The 21136-nt window shown below is 36.6% G+C and overlaps 1 protein-coding gene across 3 annotated transcripts in view; it reads right to left on the reverse strand.

Annotated features, from left to right (window-relative positions):
• The window catches only part of TAFA2 (TAFA chemokine like family member 2), a 465665-nt gene that overhangs the window by 147757 nt on the left and 296772 nt on the right, over positions 1 to 21136 (reverse strand). For all 3 annotated transcript variants that reach the window (XR_004620993.1, XM_019800050.2, XM_034644337.1), the window contains exon 2: positions 8685 to 8791. Coding sequence is in view for 2 of the 3 variants with exons in the window: in XM_019800050.2 (XP_019655609.1) it covers positions 8685 to 8790 (106 nt within the window). In the remaining variant the exon portion in view is untranslated. The remainder of the gene's footprint in view (positions 1 to 8684; positions 8792 to 21136) is intronic.

The following is a 21136-nucleotide window of genomic DNA, read 5'->3' on the forward strand; positions in this document are numbered from 1 at the left end:
GGATGTACTGTATGGTGATTAACATAATATAATAAAAAAAATCATTTAAAAAAATTGCCCATAACACGATTTCATTTTTACAAAACTAAAACCCACATAAGATTATATTCTATTGTTAAGGGGTAGAAAGTCAGGAAAAGAGAATGGGATGTTTGTGGGAGGAGGGGTTGCAATCAGGGTGAGGCATGAGAGGTGGTGAGGGACTGACATTCTATTTTTTGTCCTGGTTGGTAGTTGCCCAGTTGTTTGCTTTATAATTATTCTTTCGTGCGTGTGCGTGTGTGTGTGTATATATATATATATATGTTTTATGCACTATTGTGTAAATATGAGAAATCTTAAAAGAGAGAAGAAATATCAGTATTTAGAAGGGTTAACTCCAGGAAAACAACAATTCTATCTGCATGGTTTAAAAGAGAATCACCAACTCAGGGCAGCTCAGTCTCTCACACACCTAAGTTCAGGTCAATAAATGTGTGAATACATAAATGAATGAACATCAAGCTCTAGGACATTTTAATATGTTCATAAATTAAATCAGATGAAAATATACCCTAACACCATCTAGTAATTACTATGTGGAAAAATTATGAGTGTCCCTATTTGTCTTTGTGATTTTTCTGTCACCAAAATTTCTCAAATAAACATGTATTACTCTGACAATTAAATAAAAATAATTAAATGTGTAGTTAAAAGTCCAGAATAAGGTCAGTTTATGTTCTGGCCATTTTTCTTTCTCTGGAAACATTAATCCAATTGTTTTCACAAACAAGATCTTTACAGCGCCATGAACTTTATCAAGGTTTATAGTTTTTAGAGTACAGGTCTTTTATCTTCTTTGTTAAGTTTATTCCAAGGTATTTTATTCTTTTTGGTGCAGTTGTAAATGGAAATGTTTTCTTAGTTTCTCTTCCTGCTACTTCATTATTAGTGTGTAAAAACTCTACCAATTACTGGGTATTAACTTTATATCCTGAAACTTTACTGAATTTATTTATTACTTCTAACAGTTTTTTGGTGGCATCTTTAGGGTTTTCTGTGTGTAATATTATGTCATCTACAAACAGGGACAGCTTAACCACTTCCTTACCAATCTGGGTACCTCTTATTTCTTTTTCTTATCTGATTGCTGTGACTAGGACTTCCAGTACTGTGTCGAATAAAAGTGGTGAGAGTGGACATCGTTGCCTTGTTCTTAGGAAAAAGTTATCAGTTTTTCACCATTGAGTATGATGCTGGTTGAGAGTTTTTCATTTGGCCTTTATTATGTTGAGGTATATTCCCTTTAAACCCACTTTGTTGAGAGTTTTTATCATGAACGGATGTTGAATTATAAATCAGGTTTCTTAACTTTGGTGTACATCATTTTCAGGTGCAAAGTAGCCCAAGAGAATCTAGTAATATCATAGCTAAATTAGATCAATTTTAACTGTAAGTAAACCAGCATTCTGAATATGGCCCCAGTGAGCTACCCCAGCCACCACTCCAAGCTCACTGAGCACCACCAACCTCCTTCATTTTTTCCCTACAGACACAGCAATCTTCTAGCTCCAGAGCATTCTGTTCCTTCATGTCTCAGCACCTTGCACATGCTGTTCCTCCTGCCTGGATGTCCGATCCTCTGCCTATTTAATTCCCACTCCCCATTCAAAACTCAGCTCAAGTATCTCTTCTCTAGAAAAGACTTCCCTGACCACCATACACCCATTTTACAGTTTAGATACTCTTATCCTGAAAAGTTTTTAAGAATACTTTCATAATATTTTAATTAAATATTTGATTATCAGATTTTTTCCCTGACTATACTGTAAGCTTCATAGTACATGGGGCATGTCTATTTTGTTCACTTTTATTTTTATCCAAGTATGGTTGAAACACATGTTACATTAGTTTCGGGTGTACAGCACAGTGATTTGATAAGTTTATACATTACGCTGTGCTCCCCACAAGTGTAGCTACCATCTGTCATCACATAATGCTATTACAATACCATGGGCTATATTCCCTACGCTGTACCATATCTCCAGAACTTGATCTAAAACTCAACCCTCAAAATAGATTAGCAATCTCAATACAGATTAACAGACCCTCAATATAGATTTTGTTTACTGGGTAGTTGGTTGGATAAATGAATAAACAATCAAACCAACAGACAAAAAAATTTTTTTGGCAAAAAAAAAAAAAAAAGTTAAATGACTGCTCTAACATCCAGGATTTGAACTAAAATCATCTGAATTTTTCTTTTCCTTTAGAAAAAATTCCACATAACCAAAAGTCCCAAATCAGATGAGTAATGACAATGAGGATACTATGTACTCAATCTTAGCTAATGAATTTTTATTTTCTTTTTTGTATATAACTCACTCATGTGTGTTTCTTTTACACTAAATACAGATCCTTTACCAACCCAAATATCCAATGATGACTCATTTTCTTTAAATTTGGTTTGGACATGATAGGTACAGGAAGAAAAGGCAAGAAAACATATTAGTCTTCTAAGATTAATGACTGCGTTTTTCTATTAGGAACTTGGAGTCCTAAACTGAAATGTTTCCTCTCTGATCCCTAATATCTGAAGCTGGACCTAATGTAATTGCTTCCAAGGGGGAAATACTGCTTAGGCTTTCTGACTGGCTGTCGCAATGCTCTGAGTTAATCACCACCCCCTCCCAAAATGCCCAGCTCAGTACAATCATGAGAATTCTGGACTGAATCTCTGTGGCAGTCTGAGCAATAAACTTATTTATCTGTGTGTGAGGGACTTGTAGTTCCCAAAGCTCAGAATATTTTATTAAGGGGGTGACATTTTCTGATTTTTAGATATCTCATTTTTCAAATCCAAATGCTCTGGATTTCTAGTGTTTCTACATCATGTTCAGAAAACAGAGTAACACAATTCTCCATTTGGTTGCTCTTGAGAGCACAATGCTACGACACTGATATTTTCGAGAGTTATATATTCCATTCTTTCATCTTCTACATTTACCTGTTTTGTAATGACCTAATCTCCTACCACTGTCTCTCTTACATATTCTACTTTTTGGATATCATCCTTCTTGCTATACTCACTGTCTCCAGGCATGCTCCTACTTGAAAGCATTCATACTTACTGCTGCTTTGCCTGGAACATCTTTCCCCTAGATATTTCTGTGGCTGGCTCCGTTGGAAACTTTTTTCCTTACCCAAAGGCCTTATTTAAAATTACAGTCCCTCTTGAACACTTCTTATACCTCTTTCTTTTATTTTTTTCGTAGCGCTTATACGATAAAACTATTTTATTTTTCTTTTTATTATCTGTTTTCCTACCTCTAGGACAAAAACTCCATAAAGACAAAGATTTTGCCTCTTTTATGTACTGCTATATTCTCAGGCCTTATTGCAGGTACTTGAAAATTACTGAGTAAAACAAATTTTCCATCAGAATTACCCAATCTTATTATCCCTATGAAAACTACCAAGATATTCTGGGAGTCTAGGGGTACTGGTTCCCAGAAAGGGGTTGCCTTTACCAGGGGAAACAGTAAGAGTCCTGCTAAACATAAAGCCACAGCTGCTGCCTGATCAACCCCAAAGACCAGCAAGAAAGAAAGGAGTTAATATTGATGTGGTAAATGACACTGATAACCCTAAGGAAGAGGGTAGCTGCTGTGTACGGGAGGGGGGAGTGCAGAGAAGAGTATGTTGGGCTCTCAGATGATTCACTGGGCCAATTTTTGGCATCCCCATATGCAGTTATAACTATAAATTTTTAAGTACAGTCATAGCATTAAGAACATGATAATCCAGGGCTCAGAACCCTCAGGTATGAGGTCTGGGTAAAACATCAAGCAAGCCTCCCAGATGAGCAGAAGTGCTGGCTGAAGGAAAGGGAAATCTAAAATGGCTATGGGAGTGGGCAGACCATGAGTATCAATAATGACCTTGGTACCAACTGCATTAACAAGTCAGGGGGTGGAGTGGGTGGGGAGGCATTATTCTTCCTCAAGTACATTTTCTTGAAAGTTGCAACCGATTGTGATGAATTTGATAAGCTTTGCCTGGATGAAGTGAACTTATCTAAGCAGCAAGTGGATCTGAGGGCTTTGAGAAATGGAGTAGTGGAATATAGATGTTGATATATTACCAAGGTTCTTTTTTCATCAGCTATGCACCTTTCCTCCATTTGCTGTGAATGTTAGCTGATTACAGTTCATAGCTCTTCCCATCATTAGAGGTTTATGCTCTGCAAAAGAGGAGCCACTTCCCCAGGAAGCCTATTCCCTGCCACTGGGAATAGACCAACAGCCAAGGACTAGTGGACACAAGGGTAGAAGAGGCTGTTGATCTTATCTCAAGAAGAGGCCAACTCTATGGAGCAATTCATGTTTCAGAGCCCCTCCATAGGATCTGATGGGGCTGTTCTCCAGCTGAGACTCTATTTGTGCTTAGCTTTTATTTCCTGCTCTATCTTGCTGCCCTCGCTCTCCCCCTGAGAGCACTCTTTCCATAAATCACATGAACAAGAATTCCTGACTTGCCTCTGCTTTTAAAGAAACTTACATGTGATATTATATATGATATAAGACATATGATATGATAAGACATATGATAATATGCAAATCATCTGAAAGAATGCATCCTAAGCAAAGGCCTTAAAAATTCTCACAAATATGATCCCAATGAATTATTAGCTCACAATTTTTTTTAAATCACAAAACTTTAAAATACATATCATGAGTGAGACTCACCAGGAAGAAAACATAAAAATTTCATAAAATACTCATTCAAATATAAAACATATATGAAACATGTATTATATATACAAAATGTACATACAATATGTAATATAACAATTTTAATATATGATATATAATTATATATGTTTTAAATATTTGTATATTATATATGACATATATACAATATGTATATTATATAAAATGTTTTGTGTATGTATTATATATTGCATATACAACATATACAAAATATACATAATACATAAAAATAGTAACTATATATAATATTTGAGGACCTATATAACATATACAAAACATATATAATATATAACAAATGTATAAAAAGATGAAATACAACCGAGAGCAAAAATATATCAGTATCAAAAGCCAATTCACAAAAAAAAATTGTGAATAGCATATAATAGATGAAATTAAAATTCAATATATGGATAAAAGGGCAGATTAGACAGAAGAGAACACAGAACTAGTGTGGTAGGAAGATGTAAAAAAAATCTCAGAATTCACTGAGAGACTTGAAGGTAGAGAATATACAGGTTGAAACACACAGAGGACACTGTGAAAAAGCTCACATCCACATAACCAGAGCTCTAGATAGTAAAGATAAAGGTGTAGAAGAAATATGTGATGAAATAATGCCTGAAATTTTTTCAAAGTTCATGAAAGACACCAATCCATAGATTCAGGAAGTCAACTAAACCACAAATAGTATAAAAAGAAATTCACTACTAGCTATATATCATGGTTGTACGGAGCAAGACAGCCTAAATTTGAATCCTGCCTCCTTATTACTAACTAGCCAATCAAGGACAAATTATTGAACCTTTCTTTGCTAGAGTTTCTGATCTGTAAAGCAGGTTTCTAATGATAGTACATACTTCAGAGATCGTTACGAAGATTATGGGCTGGTATCTGTAAACCTCTTAGAATAGTGCTGTTGAATTTTTAATATTCAGCTTTATTACCTTGAGTGCTTATACAAGGTGCTCCGAATCAGACATTTCTTATGATTATCTCATAATAAATAAGTAAATCTGCCTGCTTTGCCCTACACCTTACTCACGATGAAAGCCAGGTCACATGTTCTATATAAGAAGCTGAAAACTCTACAGGTGAGTAACAGAGTAGAATGGGTGTGTTCCCTGGTTTTTCCCCCTCTTGCATACAGGAGGGGTAGTCATCTCCTCCCAACCTGAAAGGAAAAAAAGTATTTTGCTGTTTTGAGATAGGTTAGAAAGGATCCTAGGCTCTCACTCTAATCTTTTGAGATGTAAATACATCTTCCTAAGGGCCAAATAAACCCCAGCTGTCTCCAAAATCAGAGTTTCCCGCCTGGCGAGGTGGTGCAGCAATTTTTCTGGCACTTGAGAGCTTAACCTGGGGACCTAATCCAAGCCGTAACATTTAGCTCACTTGAGGAGATAAGAGGAGTTTTATTATCCTTTTCAATCAAAGCAATTAACTACACAAATAACTAGAGGTACAAAAAGTCTCAGGAGGCTAGGGCTGTTTGGAGCACTGAGAAATCCCGGGAGGTCTTACCTCCCCGCAAATACCTGGCAGACACTGAATTTAAGTGCTTGTTATATAAATAAAAATAAACACAATTGATGAAATCATAAAGATAAGAGCAAAAAGTAATAACATACAAGAAGAGTCATAAGGAAGAGGATCAACAAATGCAAAAGCTGATTCTAAGAAAACTAAGAAAATTGACCGATTCTGTGAGACTAATCAAGGAAAGTGGTAAGACACACTGAGCGCCAGTCACCCAGAAAGAGGAGAGATATCTACATATACAGCAGGATTACAAATATGGTAAGAAAATACCTTGAACTACTTTATTGGTACTACCACTTTGGAAAACCATTTGGCATTATCTGGTAAGACTGAAGATAGGCATGCCCTGAGACTGAGCGATTTTGCTCCTGGAGGAATGTGTTCTCAACAAACTCTTGTACACGTGCACCAGGGGGAAAGTGCAAGAATATTTATAGAAGCATCATTCATAATGGCAGGAACATAGAATACCAAGTGTTCATGTACAAGAATATAAATATATTAACTGTAGTGACTTCATAAAATAAAATGTGGAGTAACAGTAAAAATGAATAAACCATAGCTACATGCCATCAACCCTACTGAACGCCACAAGTACTTGTTGGGCAAAGCAGCAAATTACAGAAAAATACAGTATAATACTATTATGAAAATTCAATAACAGTCAAAATTAAGGAATATGCCACTTGGGGATATATAAATACATAGTGAAATTAGAAATAAGTGCCAAAGAATTATAATCACAAAATTTAAGAGTAGTGATTGTCTGGGGAAAGAGACAAAGGAATGAAATCAGAGGGGCAGACATGCCCAGTTTCCAGAGTATTAGAAACGTTACATTTTTAAATTGGGTGGTGAGTATGAACCACATATTCATTTTACGACATGACTGACATATACATTATACTTATTATTTTAAAGGTAAAATAGTTTAAACAAAAGGGGCATTTTGCATGGATCATATCACTTGGCTTTGGAGCTGAGAAAGTATCTTTACCATGAACCCCTTGCTTCAACAGAGTGACACCCACAATTCCTATAAAGTGCCTCACTTCTCTCAGTTCTTTTATAGGCTGGAAAAGGGCACTGGGGTGACCACCCATCAGAGAGGGATGCTGTGTCTTCTCTTGTTAAGTCCAAGTAATTTGCAAGTCTTATTAAAAGGTGAGTATTTAACACTACTCTGTCCTTAGATTTGGTCCACTGTTGCCAATTTGGAGGCATGGGAAATAATGTCCTCCTTGACATCTTTTTATTTTTCTACTAATAACAATTATCAAAGAAGATTTATGGATCAGTATGCTGTATTAACGAAAAGAAGAACATTCTAAAATAGACCTATGATATAATTAATATTATATGTATACACAGGCAAACACACACTGTGGGGTGAAAACAGGATTATGAAATATGAAGGGCCTCTTCATAAAATTCTCTTATTTTGAAGGATGTCTCTTTTTGGTTTTAAACACAGGGGAAAAATTTTTTGCCTCAGAGGCATCACTCCTTCACACCACGTCTTCCTGCTCCCTGGTGTTAATGTTGCATGTAATGCTAATTAAATGCACATGTGTAACTAATTTAAGTGTTACAAAATTCAAGGCACTCTGAACTCCCTCTTCCCCCAAAAATAAAATTTAAAAGTTGCTCATCTCTAGACTTTACAGAGGACTGAAAACTGAATTGTAAAACCCTATTTCACAGAAAAATCTAAATTGACTATTCAGGTTATGAATACTAGGTTATGGTAGGAATAGTTCAGAAATAGCCCCATTTCAATTCATTTGGAAAAGGTAGTTATTCATTATATCGAGTCTTCGGCTCAGGAAAGAGAACAGAAAGGGCTGTACTGTCAGGCTTAACACATATGTATAAAACTAATATTCTCACTCTGTTCTGAATTGAGCCTGCTGAATATCACATTAGGGAAAGAGTCCAAAAGGTGGTCAAAGAGGTACTCTGGCATGAAGAAATACGATCCACAAAAAGCATGAAGGGGAAATTTACATAGGTACATATTATTAAGACACAGATCATTAAAGATGCTTTCATTCCCAGGATGACTGCAATTTGAAACTCATGTTTATTACATGTCAACCAAACATTTTAGCATCAATACCTTAAAAATGGAAGTGACGGGGAAAGGCAGAGTCACAGTTCCATACTCTTTAAACACTATTTACAGAAATGGCAGTAATCCTGGAAACAATCATGCTTCCCCCATCAAATCCGTATTAAGGATAACTCTCTCTGCATTTTTACTTACAGAGAATTACCAGGGGGGAACCCATACCTAGTAAAACTAACAGACCAGTGAAGATAGAGCATGATAGTCTGTGTTAAAGAGGTCACTTTCCACAGAGAGCTGAGAGGAAAAAAAACAGAAGAGCTTACCTTTATGATGGTTTGCACTGGATACAACTTTCCCCCACAAGGTTACGATAAATATTATCATTAGCAGCTTTCCTTTTGTTGCTTTCTGTAAGTATCTCTTACTCATCCTGGAAATAAAATAAAAAAAATAAAAATCCTAAGTATATGAAATCACTGCTTTTCCATTATAATTGTGATACATTTAGAGCTTTCATGACACCTGAACACCTGAAAATGGCATTTATTGTATTTGAAATGCTGTTTACTGTATAAATTCCTAAGAGGAAAAAATAGAAGTATTCCAAACAAAGTGCCTTGATATGATGCAAGAGGTAAGAGAGGCCCTACCTCAGTCAGTCTTCATTCACTTAACAATAGCCTAAATCAACTGGGAAACATTACCATTTTTCTCCATATAAATATAGATTTAACTTATTCACAAAATCCAAGGCACAGTTGTTTGAATAATCTTTAAATAAGTGACTTATCTTACTCTTTTTTTCTAGAAGATTCCTTCTTCAATGCCAAGTCAAATGCTCAGAGTAAACAGTTTAGATAAAATGTATTAAATGAATTCCTGTCCAGAATAAACTCATTTCAAATCTATTATTCCTAATGTGCTTAAAAAAAAAAAAAAGCCACGTGGAACAAATGCTTCTTACAATGCCACTAGTAGAGACACACAGATGTTTTAATATTGTTGGAATCCTCTGTTCTGTACTGTATCAGAAGTAGGAGAAAAATGGAAAAACAGAATGAAAAATACCAGGTGAACATTTTCAAGTTGAACTCGCAACTTGAAAAATACAGGAAAGCAAAGCAATGTTCTAATATAATAATAGCTACCTATAATAAATAAACAAATTAATTAATTAAATTCTGGGTTTGAATTTTTACTCTAATTCTAAATTATATATTAGCTACTACATTGCTAAGGGGTCAGTGAAACTAAGATAAAATATAATTCATCTGTATTTATTTATGAGGTACATAAAATATATGTGCATCACTTAGTGCCTTCTCAGATTCCAACCTACACTGCCCTCCACTGTTGTTTGACCTAGAGACCCTTGCCTCGGTTCTAGGGCAGGTTCAGGAGGTCACTTTCGGACCTAGTCTGATTCCTCTTCCTCTTGAATTCTCTAAATTGCCTTTCTCCTCACACTGTTATGTCCAAAATTCCATCTCTAAAAATATGATTCAGGGGTAGCAATGATGGCTATAATTTGTATAATTCTGAAGAGGAGTCTTTCATACGGATCAATGCATTAAAATGAATTACATATTTTAGCATAGATATACGCAAACTTTCCTTGGCCTGGAGAAGCTGTGTGCACCAATTCAGATGTCGAGGAGGCATTGCTGCATGATTAAGAACATGACTAACTCCTGAGTCTGACTGTTTGGATACGAGTCCAGCCTCCACTGACGTCTGGATCTCCTCCTTCAGTTTCTTCTACTATAATGGATAATGCATGTGAAATGCCTGATCTATTGGTTGACATGTGTGAGGGCTCAATGACTACGAGATTAGAGAACATTCCAGTCGTTTGGATGTTCCGTTGGTCCTTGAGGGGCATGAGAGTTCAGTCCCATTCATGATACGATTGAAGGGAGTTTCAGTCACACCAACAGCAACCGAGTCTTCCATGGACTTTAGTCCTATTTCATGTCAAGATAATGTATAAAAGGGTAAGTGTTTGACCTTTTCGATTAGACTATTTGGTTTAAAATCTAGTTTCCTGCCTACTGAATATATTACTTTGGACAAATTACTTCATAACTTACAGTATTTTTGTTGTCACCAAAATGAAGTTAATAATAAAGATCTACACCTGATAGTGTTGTCAGTATGAAGACTGAGACAGTCCATTTAAAGAGTTTAACACTATGCACAGAAGATGATAAGCACTCAATAAATGTAAACCATTACTACAGTCATTACTTGGTTAGTCCAGCATTTCCCTTGGAGCATTCTGTGAGGTCTCAATTCCACAACATGTTAATGAGCATGTATTAGTGAACAACATAGGGTGGGGGAACAAATATATTTGTGTAACTCTAGCTTCCACAAACGTAACCAGATCCTCTTCCAACAAGAGGTGTATTTGAGTGTGCAGAATTTCCAGACACCTTTCTCCACCCAGTTACACAGATGATACTAGTGTTCTTGGGAAGCCTCTGAGGGCTTTGTAGTCTCTCTCAGAAAACATACCCATTTTACATCACCCGTTATGTAGCCTTTGTTAACTCTTAGCACTTTTACCACTAGTTTTGTTCTGAGATTCTACTTTCTCTAACATTTTTTTAGCCATCTTGCCCCCCGCACATTCGATCCCTTATTGTACTGCATATCATGTAGCAGAATGAACAGTTTAGCAAAACTCATCTGACAAGAAGAGCTGTTTAGCATAATTCTTGATAATAGCCTTGCCATAGCAAATGGCCTCTGCTACAAGGTCAATGACCCATTGTATTTTCCATACCACTGTGCACCCTCCAAATGGGATGACAGAACTGACAGCTGTCAAACTGATAACTAGACATCTGGAAATGGAAACACCCACAAAGTCACCAGGTTGTCAGACTAAGAAAGGAAGGGGAATACAGTTCAACATGTGGAGATGTGTAAAGACCCCTGCCTTTCTCCCTCTCAGCCCTCCCCCATCCCCTCCAGTCAATTACCATCTTCTGTCAGCACTACTTCCGGAATATCTCTTAAACATACAAACTTATTTTCATCCCTATTGCAATACTTCAGTTCAGACCACCAAAATTTCTCACGGGCCACAGCCTCTTAGCTGGACTTCTTACAGCCAATATAGTTAGCCTCTGGAACTGAAGACCATGTCTGCGTCTGCCTTTTTTCATGAATACATTTGTAGTATTGAGTACTCAGTAAGTGCCTAATACTGTTGACTGAATGGGATACAGTGTAGCCAAATATGTAACTATGGTCATGAGACACCCTTTATATGATTAAAATCTTCACAAGACTCCCCTCCATATTAAGAAAAGACCCTTAATCCTCAGCAAGATATATTAAAAAAAAAACTGAATCAAAGTCAAACATTTTTTAAACTATCTCTAATCTTATTTTCTGCCTTTCCTCCCCATCTTCCTCTCCACACATACTCATAGTTAATATTTTAACTTCAATACATTTCCTCAATGTCCTCCAGCTAAATTTCATTTCCACGTCACCTGAAACATATCAGCCATCCACTCCATCCCCCAGTTCACTCTCATTAACGCTAACTTCTGCTCACTGTTTAGGGTTCAGGTTAGAAGTCCTTCCATAAGACTTGTTCAGGACTAGTTTGAGCGCCCTTCTTTATGCACACCAGCCACTTGCCACACTACTATAATTTCCATTTACTTATCTCCATTCCTCACGGTCATCTAACATTCCTGAAGAGGGACTGTGCTCCACACATTTGTGAATACCTAGGGCCTGACCCAAGGGGCAGCCTAGTAGCTGGAAAATGATTCTTTGCTAATTGCTGGTGGTACCTTAGAGCCAAATATATTGTGTAGTTGTCAACATAAGGAGGAAGCAAGTATGTTTCATTTCTTTAGGATAAAATTAGGAAAGGACAAACAAAAAGAAGAGTGTAAGAGATAGGCAGAGTAGGGGGAGACCAGAAAGGGCACACCAGGAAAGAAGAAAAAGGGAGGAATCCAATCTGGAATATGTTTTATTCTGATTTTTAAATGACGATAAAGTTTGAGCAAACTGAAGTGTAATGGAGTGAAGGAGGGCTTTCAACAAAGGCACATTATCAAGAAGAAGAAAAGTTGAATGGTTCATTTCTTCTTGACCTTCCATGAGAGCACAGAGGAGGGGGCATTCACTTCTCATTCAGTGTGTAACCACCAGACTCCAGTTTAAACATGTCTACCACAGTCCAGGGCCAAACGCACTATCAGAATTGTCCCATTCATCTGTAAAAATGCCAAAATGTAAGTGACTTTTTTAACAGCAAAACCCGAGGGAAGAAGAAACAGGAAACTGAAGGATAAATACACACAACGGACGAAACCTTGAAATTGCTCCTCAAGCGGCCGCAGCTTGCCAGGAGCACAAGGCAAACGGGATAATTGAGCAACGGTAACCTTGGCAGTGAAGGATGTTGAAAAGTTGTCAAAAGTAGAAGACTGACAATTAAACCTTGAGACTTTTCTCCCCTTCCTTTCTTTTGTATGACATGTTTCAGTTATATTCTCTGAGATTTAGTCTTTTGAATGATTGTGAAACCCGCCTCCCCACCCATGTGAAAAGTGCATTTAATTGTAAATTAGCAAGAACTGAAACACTATTATGCTAGTAGATAAATCATGTCCCCATAAAAACAGAAAGTAAGTTTAGCTCATCTAAAGAGGAGAAGATGGGAGGAAAAGGAGGGTGATGGGGGGAAGCCTTATATACAAAGGAGATAAAAGCTGGGACCTAGAATCCAGCCACCCCTGAGGAACGTCCTTGAGTGTAAAACACTTCTGTGGAAATAAAGGCCACATAAGACAATATATATAAAAGTCTTTTTAAGACTCTTTACGTTGATCTGATATTTATACCAACGCAGTGTTGGCATGGGTTTTAAGAGCCCAATCTGGTATGAGAATTTACCCTAGAGGTGAAATGCTGCAATCGATAACACAATTTTCTCCTCACAGGGACCAGAATGATGTTATAAAATTTAAATCAGATTCTATTACTCTACCCAACTCCTTGCTTTAAATCCCAGAATTTACTTACCTATTGAAACAAGAGTAAAATCTAAATTTCTTACTGGAAAGAAAGCTCAACATCGTCTCCCCCTTTGGCCTCTCTGACCTCACCTCACATTCCTGTTCCCTTCCTTCCCTACACTGCAGCCACACTGGCCTTCGCTCTGTCCCTTTGTGGGGGGGGGCGGTCATCGAGAGGACATGACTGATCATTGACTCATGAGCTGGATACAAGCAGTCAGACGCTCCTTCCCTCCACCCCCCGCCCCCGTCCTTGGAATGTTCATTTATATGTACCATGTATATGCTGGAAGCTGTTTCGAGGACATACTCCAGAGAGTGTAAGGTGTTCTTGAGACCATCTGGAATGGTATAGGTGATGGAGCCCTAATAAGCATTCTCTATATACTTTTAAGAGCCTGGTGGATGGATGCAGAGATCTACTCTGCTTGTGGCCACCCAAGACAAGTCTCCTATGTAAGTTTCCCTGTTTGTTAAACCTGCCACCTGCCAATCTGGAAGGGCCTGCCCCTTTCTTCCCTTTCTCCTTGCCCTCCATGCATAGAGCCAGTTGTAGATTTCACCCAGGCAACTTCTGAGGGTGCAAACCAACACCCTCATGCCAAGCTTGTTCCACACCTTACACTACCCACTAGCTCTGCCTTAGAGTCTCCTCTTTGCACAGTGAGCTTCTGTTTATGATCGCCTCCACGGGGTGCCTCCTGACCGGCCTGCCCTCCGGAGTCTGGAGAAACCCACCCCACAGTTTCTCTTGCTCCCACTAGCCTGTAGAATTTGCTCCATTTATTAGAATCTGAAGTTATCTTATTCACTTATTTATACATGTTTAGTGTTTATTTTCTTCTTTTTCCCATTAAAATGTAATTTCCATGAGGGCAGGTCCTATCTATTAATCACTGCTCCAGCACAAAGAATACTTACAATATAGAACATCAGTACATATTCAATGAAGGAAGGAGTGTATGGATTTTATAATCAGAACAAAAGAAATGAATCCTTTTAATGAAGAACTTTCATTACTTCTTCTAAGTTAAACAATTAAATTTCTATTATATTCAGCAGCTAGGAATGCCGATGGCAAGAACAGTGTACATAGTAGTGGAATGAGAGGAGATGAAGTAAGGAGACTGAGTGGGAGACAAGGAAAGGGAAACAGAGACCAGATTGCTCTCTTAAGAAACACGCAGAGAAGAGAAGTAAGGATGGAATGGTAGCCAGAGAGATTTGAACAAGGCAATGGGAAGGAGTGAGAAGAAAGAGAAAAGGTAAAGATACCAAAGTGAGGGTAGAGTATGAAGTAAAGTTTTTGTACACTTTCATGTTCTCCAAGTATAATTTATTATTACAATATTGTTATCAGAGTGTATTTTGCATATATAAAGTGTATTTTGCATATATAGAAGTATTTTGCATATATAAAAATATATAGTAACAAATTTAAGAGACAATTGTGTATCTCTATCAATAATCCTGCACTGTGTGTTATATCATCCAGAAGCTGGGGTGGTTGATTCTAGACATTTTCATTTACTTTCATTTACTTTGTTTTCATTGTACATCTTCTGTCCAGCATCATCACAGTATAGTACTTATGCCACGCTTACCAAGTACGTTTAAATTAAAATCTCCCTGCCAACCCAACTAGAATCTGGACTTCCCATCTTGTAAATTATGATCACAAGTTTAGTGAGTTGCATTTTCATATGCCAGTCATATGGTGAGCTTCTTTTTCCTTAGGTAACTTCAAAACAAAGATTTTGGAATCTTAATCAGTTTCTCAACTCTTTGATTTTGGAATCTTAATCAGTTTCTCAACTCTTTCTGATTTAAACAATTGCTTTAAAATTTTCATTTTATTGGATACATCGATGCTTCATGATGAATCTACATTTGGGATTTGTTCCACTTAAGTCAACCCCGGAGATTTAGCCAAAAAAAGCTCCAGTGGTTTATAACTAAGGCTTGCCTGGTAGCAAATACAAGCTTCATTTAAGAACAACAACGGCCTTCTTCCTTCACCCAAATTTTACATTTCCATTCATTTTGCCGCAATACTGCAATTTTGGTGAGTATAAAAACCCAGGAATCACTTCTGCTTTATGCCTAGCAATGTAAAGCCAAAGTGTTTATTTTTTCCAAATACGTTTGCCAACTATAGGCCATAATGATAGGAAACAGAAATACATTATCATTTAAATAATTAGGTTCTAAGCTCTAATACCTCAAACAGACAAATGCCCCATTCTCAGGTGTTGAATCACCTGAGATTCCTCAGAGCACCAGAAAGACACCTGCACTGCTTTCTGTCTGTTACTACAACAGAATCACTTACTCTCCTTTTCTATCTATAAAATGGGAATGTCACTATTTTCTCAAGCAGCAACATTACTGTAATACACAAGAAATCATGTAAGTTTGAACTTAATAAGAGATATATGATAAATCAGAGGTGTTACTATTTCTTCTACTGTCCTTCTTTCAGAGCATAGGCTTAGAAGTCAAAAATGCCTGCCTGAGTGGGATACTGGCTCTACCACACAACTTGATAAATCCACTTATCTGTTAACAACTCTGAGTCTCAATGCCCACATACAGAATGCATGTATACTATGTTTTGAGAAATAAAAACAATGTATATAAAGCATCTTCCACAAACCAGAATAGAGAAGACAGGGAAACTGTAGCTATTATATTATTAATATTTGGAGCATAGCTACCTGGCTAGGAGTGAGTGGAAAATCAAAAAAGCCTTTGAGCAACAAATAAAAGAGCTCATGTGTTTTAATCATAGGTGAGAAGTGAACCTACTTTTAGGAATTTATCCTAAGTCTACAGAATTAAAAGGTGAGAATATTAAGCAGCAGGCTAAAAATGGAGGTAGAGCTAATGAACAGAGCTTTCAGATAGTTCTACAAAATGAATAGTGATACAGGGATAATAGAGAATAAGTATCAAATCTGTAAATACACAGCATTCTTGGATCATTAGGTGTAAGGACCAATACTCCTCAAATGCTTGTAGAGATAAGTAGAGCATAGCATGCTAACTGAAGTTACTAATATTACTATATATATTTTTACAGCTTTAAAAATACTGGCTTAAAATATATTGGCTTAATGAATCATTAAATCCTCACAATAACTCTTTGAACTAAGCTTTGCATGCTTTAATATCCCCAGATTACACATTAGAGTCTGAAAGAATAATCTGAAGGCAAGACCTAAGTGGCAATGGAGTCTTGAATCTAGATCTGTCCACTGGCTCAGTCCTCATTGAGACAGTGGCTGAACAATGCTCCGCACTCTTGTAATGGGTCCCAAAAGTACATGGTGCATTTCAGGCAGGTGTGCACTGAAAAAGGCTAAAATGAAATGCTAGTTCTTGGTTATCTGGAAATTTTTTTTAATTACCTAGTGCCATGATACCAGATAAAGGAAAAACTATTATATCTCATTACTGCGGGCTATAAATAAAATGACCAATCTTTACATGGTACACCTTTTATCATTTATACACACTGCACAGTCTGATGAAAGGTAAGTTAACACTTTCAGAATTAAGTGTCCAATGTCTTCCAGACACCAGTCTATTGAGATTAGACCTAATGGAATTGCTACATCAGGAATGGCAACTTTAGTTACACTTGTCAGATAAAATAGAGAATGCCAATTTAAATTAGAATGTATCTTTTTTTTTTACAGGTTGAAATACTAATGATATACAAAAATACAGCACATATTTAATGTATACAATTTGATGCATTTGGACAAGCAAATACCCAGGATACCATCACCATAATCTAAGCATACACACATCCATCACCCCCAAACTTTTCCTTGTGTCCCTCTGCTGGGTGTGTGTGTGTGTGTGTGTGTGTGTGTGTGTGTGTCTGTGTTAAGAATATTTAACATGAGATCCACCGTCTTGACAAATAAAGTGCACAACACCGTATCTAACTACATGCACTATGTCGTACAGCAGATCTCTAGAACTTGTCTTCTATAACTGTAACTTTATAATCACTAAACAACAACTCCCCCCTTTCCTCCTCCCCCTGTCCCCTGGCAACCAATATTCTACTTTCTGCTTCTATAAATTTGACCATTTTAGATACCTCATATAAATAGAATGTAATTTTTGTCTTTGTGTGACTTATTTGACTTAGAATGCCTTTCAGGCCCATCCATGTTATTGCAAATGGCAAGATTTCCTTCTTTCCTAAGGTTGAATAATATTCCACTGCATGTGTATACCACATTCGCTTTATCCATTCACCTGCCAGCGGATATTTGTGTAGTTTTCATATTGTGGCTATTGTGAATAGGTCTGTAATGAACGTGGGAGTATGGATACCTCTTTTGATCCTGATCTCAATTCTTTTGAATATATTTCCAGAAGTGCTGAATCTTTTGGTAGTTCTACTTTTAACTTTTTGAGGGACCTCCATAATGTTTTCTGTCATGGTTGCACAATTTTACATTCCCACCAACAGTATACAAGGGTTCCAATTTCTCCACATCCTCCCCAACACTTATTATTATTATTATTATTATTATTAGTCGTTGTTGTTGTTGATGTTTATAATAGCCATCCTAACATATGGGAGGTGATATCTCACAGTGGTTTTGATTTGCATTTCCCTGATGATGAATGATGTTGAGTACCATTTCATGTATCTATTGGCCATTTGTATGTCTTCTTTGGAAAAATATCTGTTGAGATCCTCTAACCATTTTTTAATCTTTTTTTTTTCTTTTCTGCTAATGGCTATAGAAGTTCTGTATATATTTTGGAAATTAGCCCCCAATCAGTTTTATCTGAAATTCACATTTCACTGGGTATCCTATAATGTTAGTTGTCAAAATTGCTGACTCTACCCTAGTTTTCAAATATATTAAGCAAGAAACTAACATTGACTTCTAAGTGGAAACATTCTTGTCTAAAGAAAAAATAAGCTTAGAATTTTAGAGGACAGTAGACACTAAAATAATGAAAATATATTTGTTTTTGACTATTTTCTGCATACAGACTCAAGAAGAGATGACTAAAAACTATTTCTTCAATTTGGCTGCAGTTCTGCTAGCCAATTTTGAAGATTCTGAATTGTTTATATGGTTAAAATATAGCATACTTAGTATAGTATGGCAATTAAGAGCATGTTTAAAGTCAGACATGGATGTCAAGACTTGGCTACCTACCAGCTGTTAGAGACATGCTGTTTAATTTCACAAAGCCTCTATTTCCTCTTCCATAATATGTGGATAATAATAATAACTGCCTCAAAGAGCTGTTGGGAAGGTAAATGAGTTCATTTATGTAAAGCATTAAGCAGATCCTGACACGTAGTAAGCAATCTATAAATGTTTGCTATAATATAGTAGTCATTTAAAATTCTTCTTGATTAACTCTTCGTTAAATAAGAAAAACCCAGTTGACTGATCTCCATATCTGGCTGATAAGTACCACAAGGCATGAAGAGGCCAGAACTAAAGATGTGTGCTTCCTTTTTACATGTCCTATTGAGGCATTTACTCCTTTCTCAGTGGCTTTAGACAGTTTGAGGGTAGTGTGTCCATCAAACTTAAATTTCATAGGTCTTTGCACTTCACCATATTAACCTTAAGTGACATTCTTTCTCTGCATTTCTGCTCATATTCAGCGGTCCTATCCTTACCATTTGTTTTCTGATTTTTTAAAATTATGAACTATTGCTTCTGGGATCCAAATCTATTCTTCCTAAATTAAAAATAAACAAAAGGCAGTGTGGTTATATGGTATGATCAAAGTGAGATTTCATACTGAACCACCTGTAACAAGCAATATACAACGTCAAACAATAAACCATAAGCAACTTTGAGTGTAATTGAGCTAAAACTTAAAATGCAATAAAGCCATTTAATTGTAAATAAACCTAGCTTATACCATGTAACATAAAATGTATGTGTACCACCAAATGATGGCACACTGACGATGTTTATAAAAGAAGAGGGCTGGATAATTGAAATCTAGACAACACAAAGCTTCATTTCATATTCAATGTCTTCTCCTATGAAAACATCAGGCAAAAATGTCAACAACCAGGACAATTTGGATTTGCCTCCCCCGCCATATTAGAGCAATGACGCTATGTCACACGATGGCTAGGAACAGGTTGTGGGAGATAGGCAGTATGTAGACAACTCACAAAGCATCCCTTCCTGCATGATACAGAGATGGCTACATTTCCTAATTGTTGGGTGGAGTATCACTAACTAGAATAAGAAAGAAAACTTCCAATCGTATGTGGCTAAATCCCAAGCCTACCATTTAATTTTGTGGGCATGTATAGTAAAAACAGAGCCAGCTCTCCACATAATCTAAAGTCCACATACAGGGCTCAAAATAAAATATTATTAAGTGGTGACACTGGGATGCATGCATTTTTCTAACTGCATTTTATATACATCCCTTGTTTGTGTTCGATATTTACGTATAACTTCATGTATCTTAATGAACTCCTTCTGAGGGAAGAGCAGAACATTATCAGATTTTAATATAGCAAAGTACTATGCTCAGCTTTCAGTTAATAGCTTAAACAGCTGTGAACTCAACTGATTAAGAATCAAAGCAGCAACCACCATGTTCTATAAACCTCTGTCTACACAGTAAGCTCTATAATGTATTGCTTTCTGGTTTGTTCTTTTTGCAAAAAGATTTCAGACCCTTCTTAAGTCTTATGTTTTTAGTCTTCCCAATATCTGGGACTTCCTTCTCTGAATAACATCAATCATTTAACATGCACTAACTCTACTTTATCTGACATCAACTGTTTCTATCTCTTCCTGATGTTTTCCTTATGGATGAATTTGGTTTTCTCAGTCGCAGAGCAGGTATGTTTCCAGCAGGGTGTAATCACACTGCAAAGCAGAAGTCAGGGGTTAAATGTTCATCTTGAGAAATTCTCCCAAAGTAAGACTCATTAGATTGTCAAATTATGTCCCAAGGTGGTGGTAGAATCCTATTACACGAATCTATTTTCAAAAACTGCTCCAAATACACTGAGTAAAGTCCTACATTAGGGGAGTAAGACCAGTCTGAATTACAGCCATTGCCAATTCATACCTGCTGAAAACTACTGACCTAACTTCCTTCCAATTTACATACCCTCACTTCATTTTTGGGAACGAGAATTCAAGACACATCAGATAGAATATTACACAAACCAAATGTGCTAGATACCACTATGATTTTACAACAATTTAACCAATAATCCCTAAACCAACACTCTTCTTGCCATGTACAAGGGATATTAAAGTGCTTTGTAAAGTACTCTGTAAATTAGACCCATAACCAAATCATGTTAAAATAGGTAATACTGTCGAAGTATGAACACTGCGGTGTATGTGTTCAGTGGACTATTATCTGTCCTTAAAAAGGAATGGAATTCTGATACATACTACAATATGGATGAACCTTAAAAACATGCTAAGTAGAAAAAGGCAGACACCGAGGTACAAATATTATTCCAATAATGTGAGATATCTAGAAAAGGCAAAATAAAAAGAGAGAATAAAAGAGAGGTTTCCAGGATCTGAGGTGGGGGGAGAAATAGAGAATTATTTTTTAATGGATATAGAGTTTGTTTGGGATGATGAAAAAGTTCTAGAAATGGATAATGGTCATAGTTGTACAACATTGTGAATGTACTTAATTCTACTGAATTGCACACTTAAAATGATGAAAAT

Source organism: Ailuropoda melanoleuca, chromosome 15 (assembly GCF_002007445.2).
Source record: "Ailuropoda melanoleuca isolate Jingjing chromosome 15, ASM200744v2, whole genome shotgun sequence".
NCBI classification, from domain to species: Eukaryota; Metazoa; Chordata; class Mammalia; order Carnivora; family Ursidae; genus Ailuropoda; species Ailuropoda melanoleuca.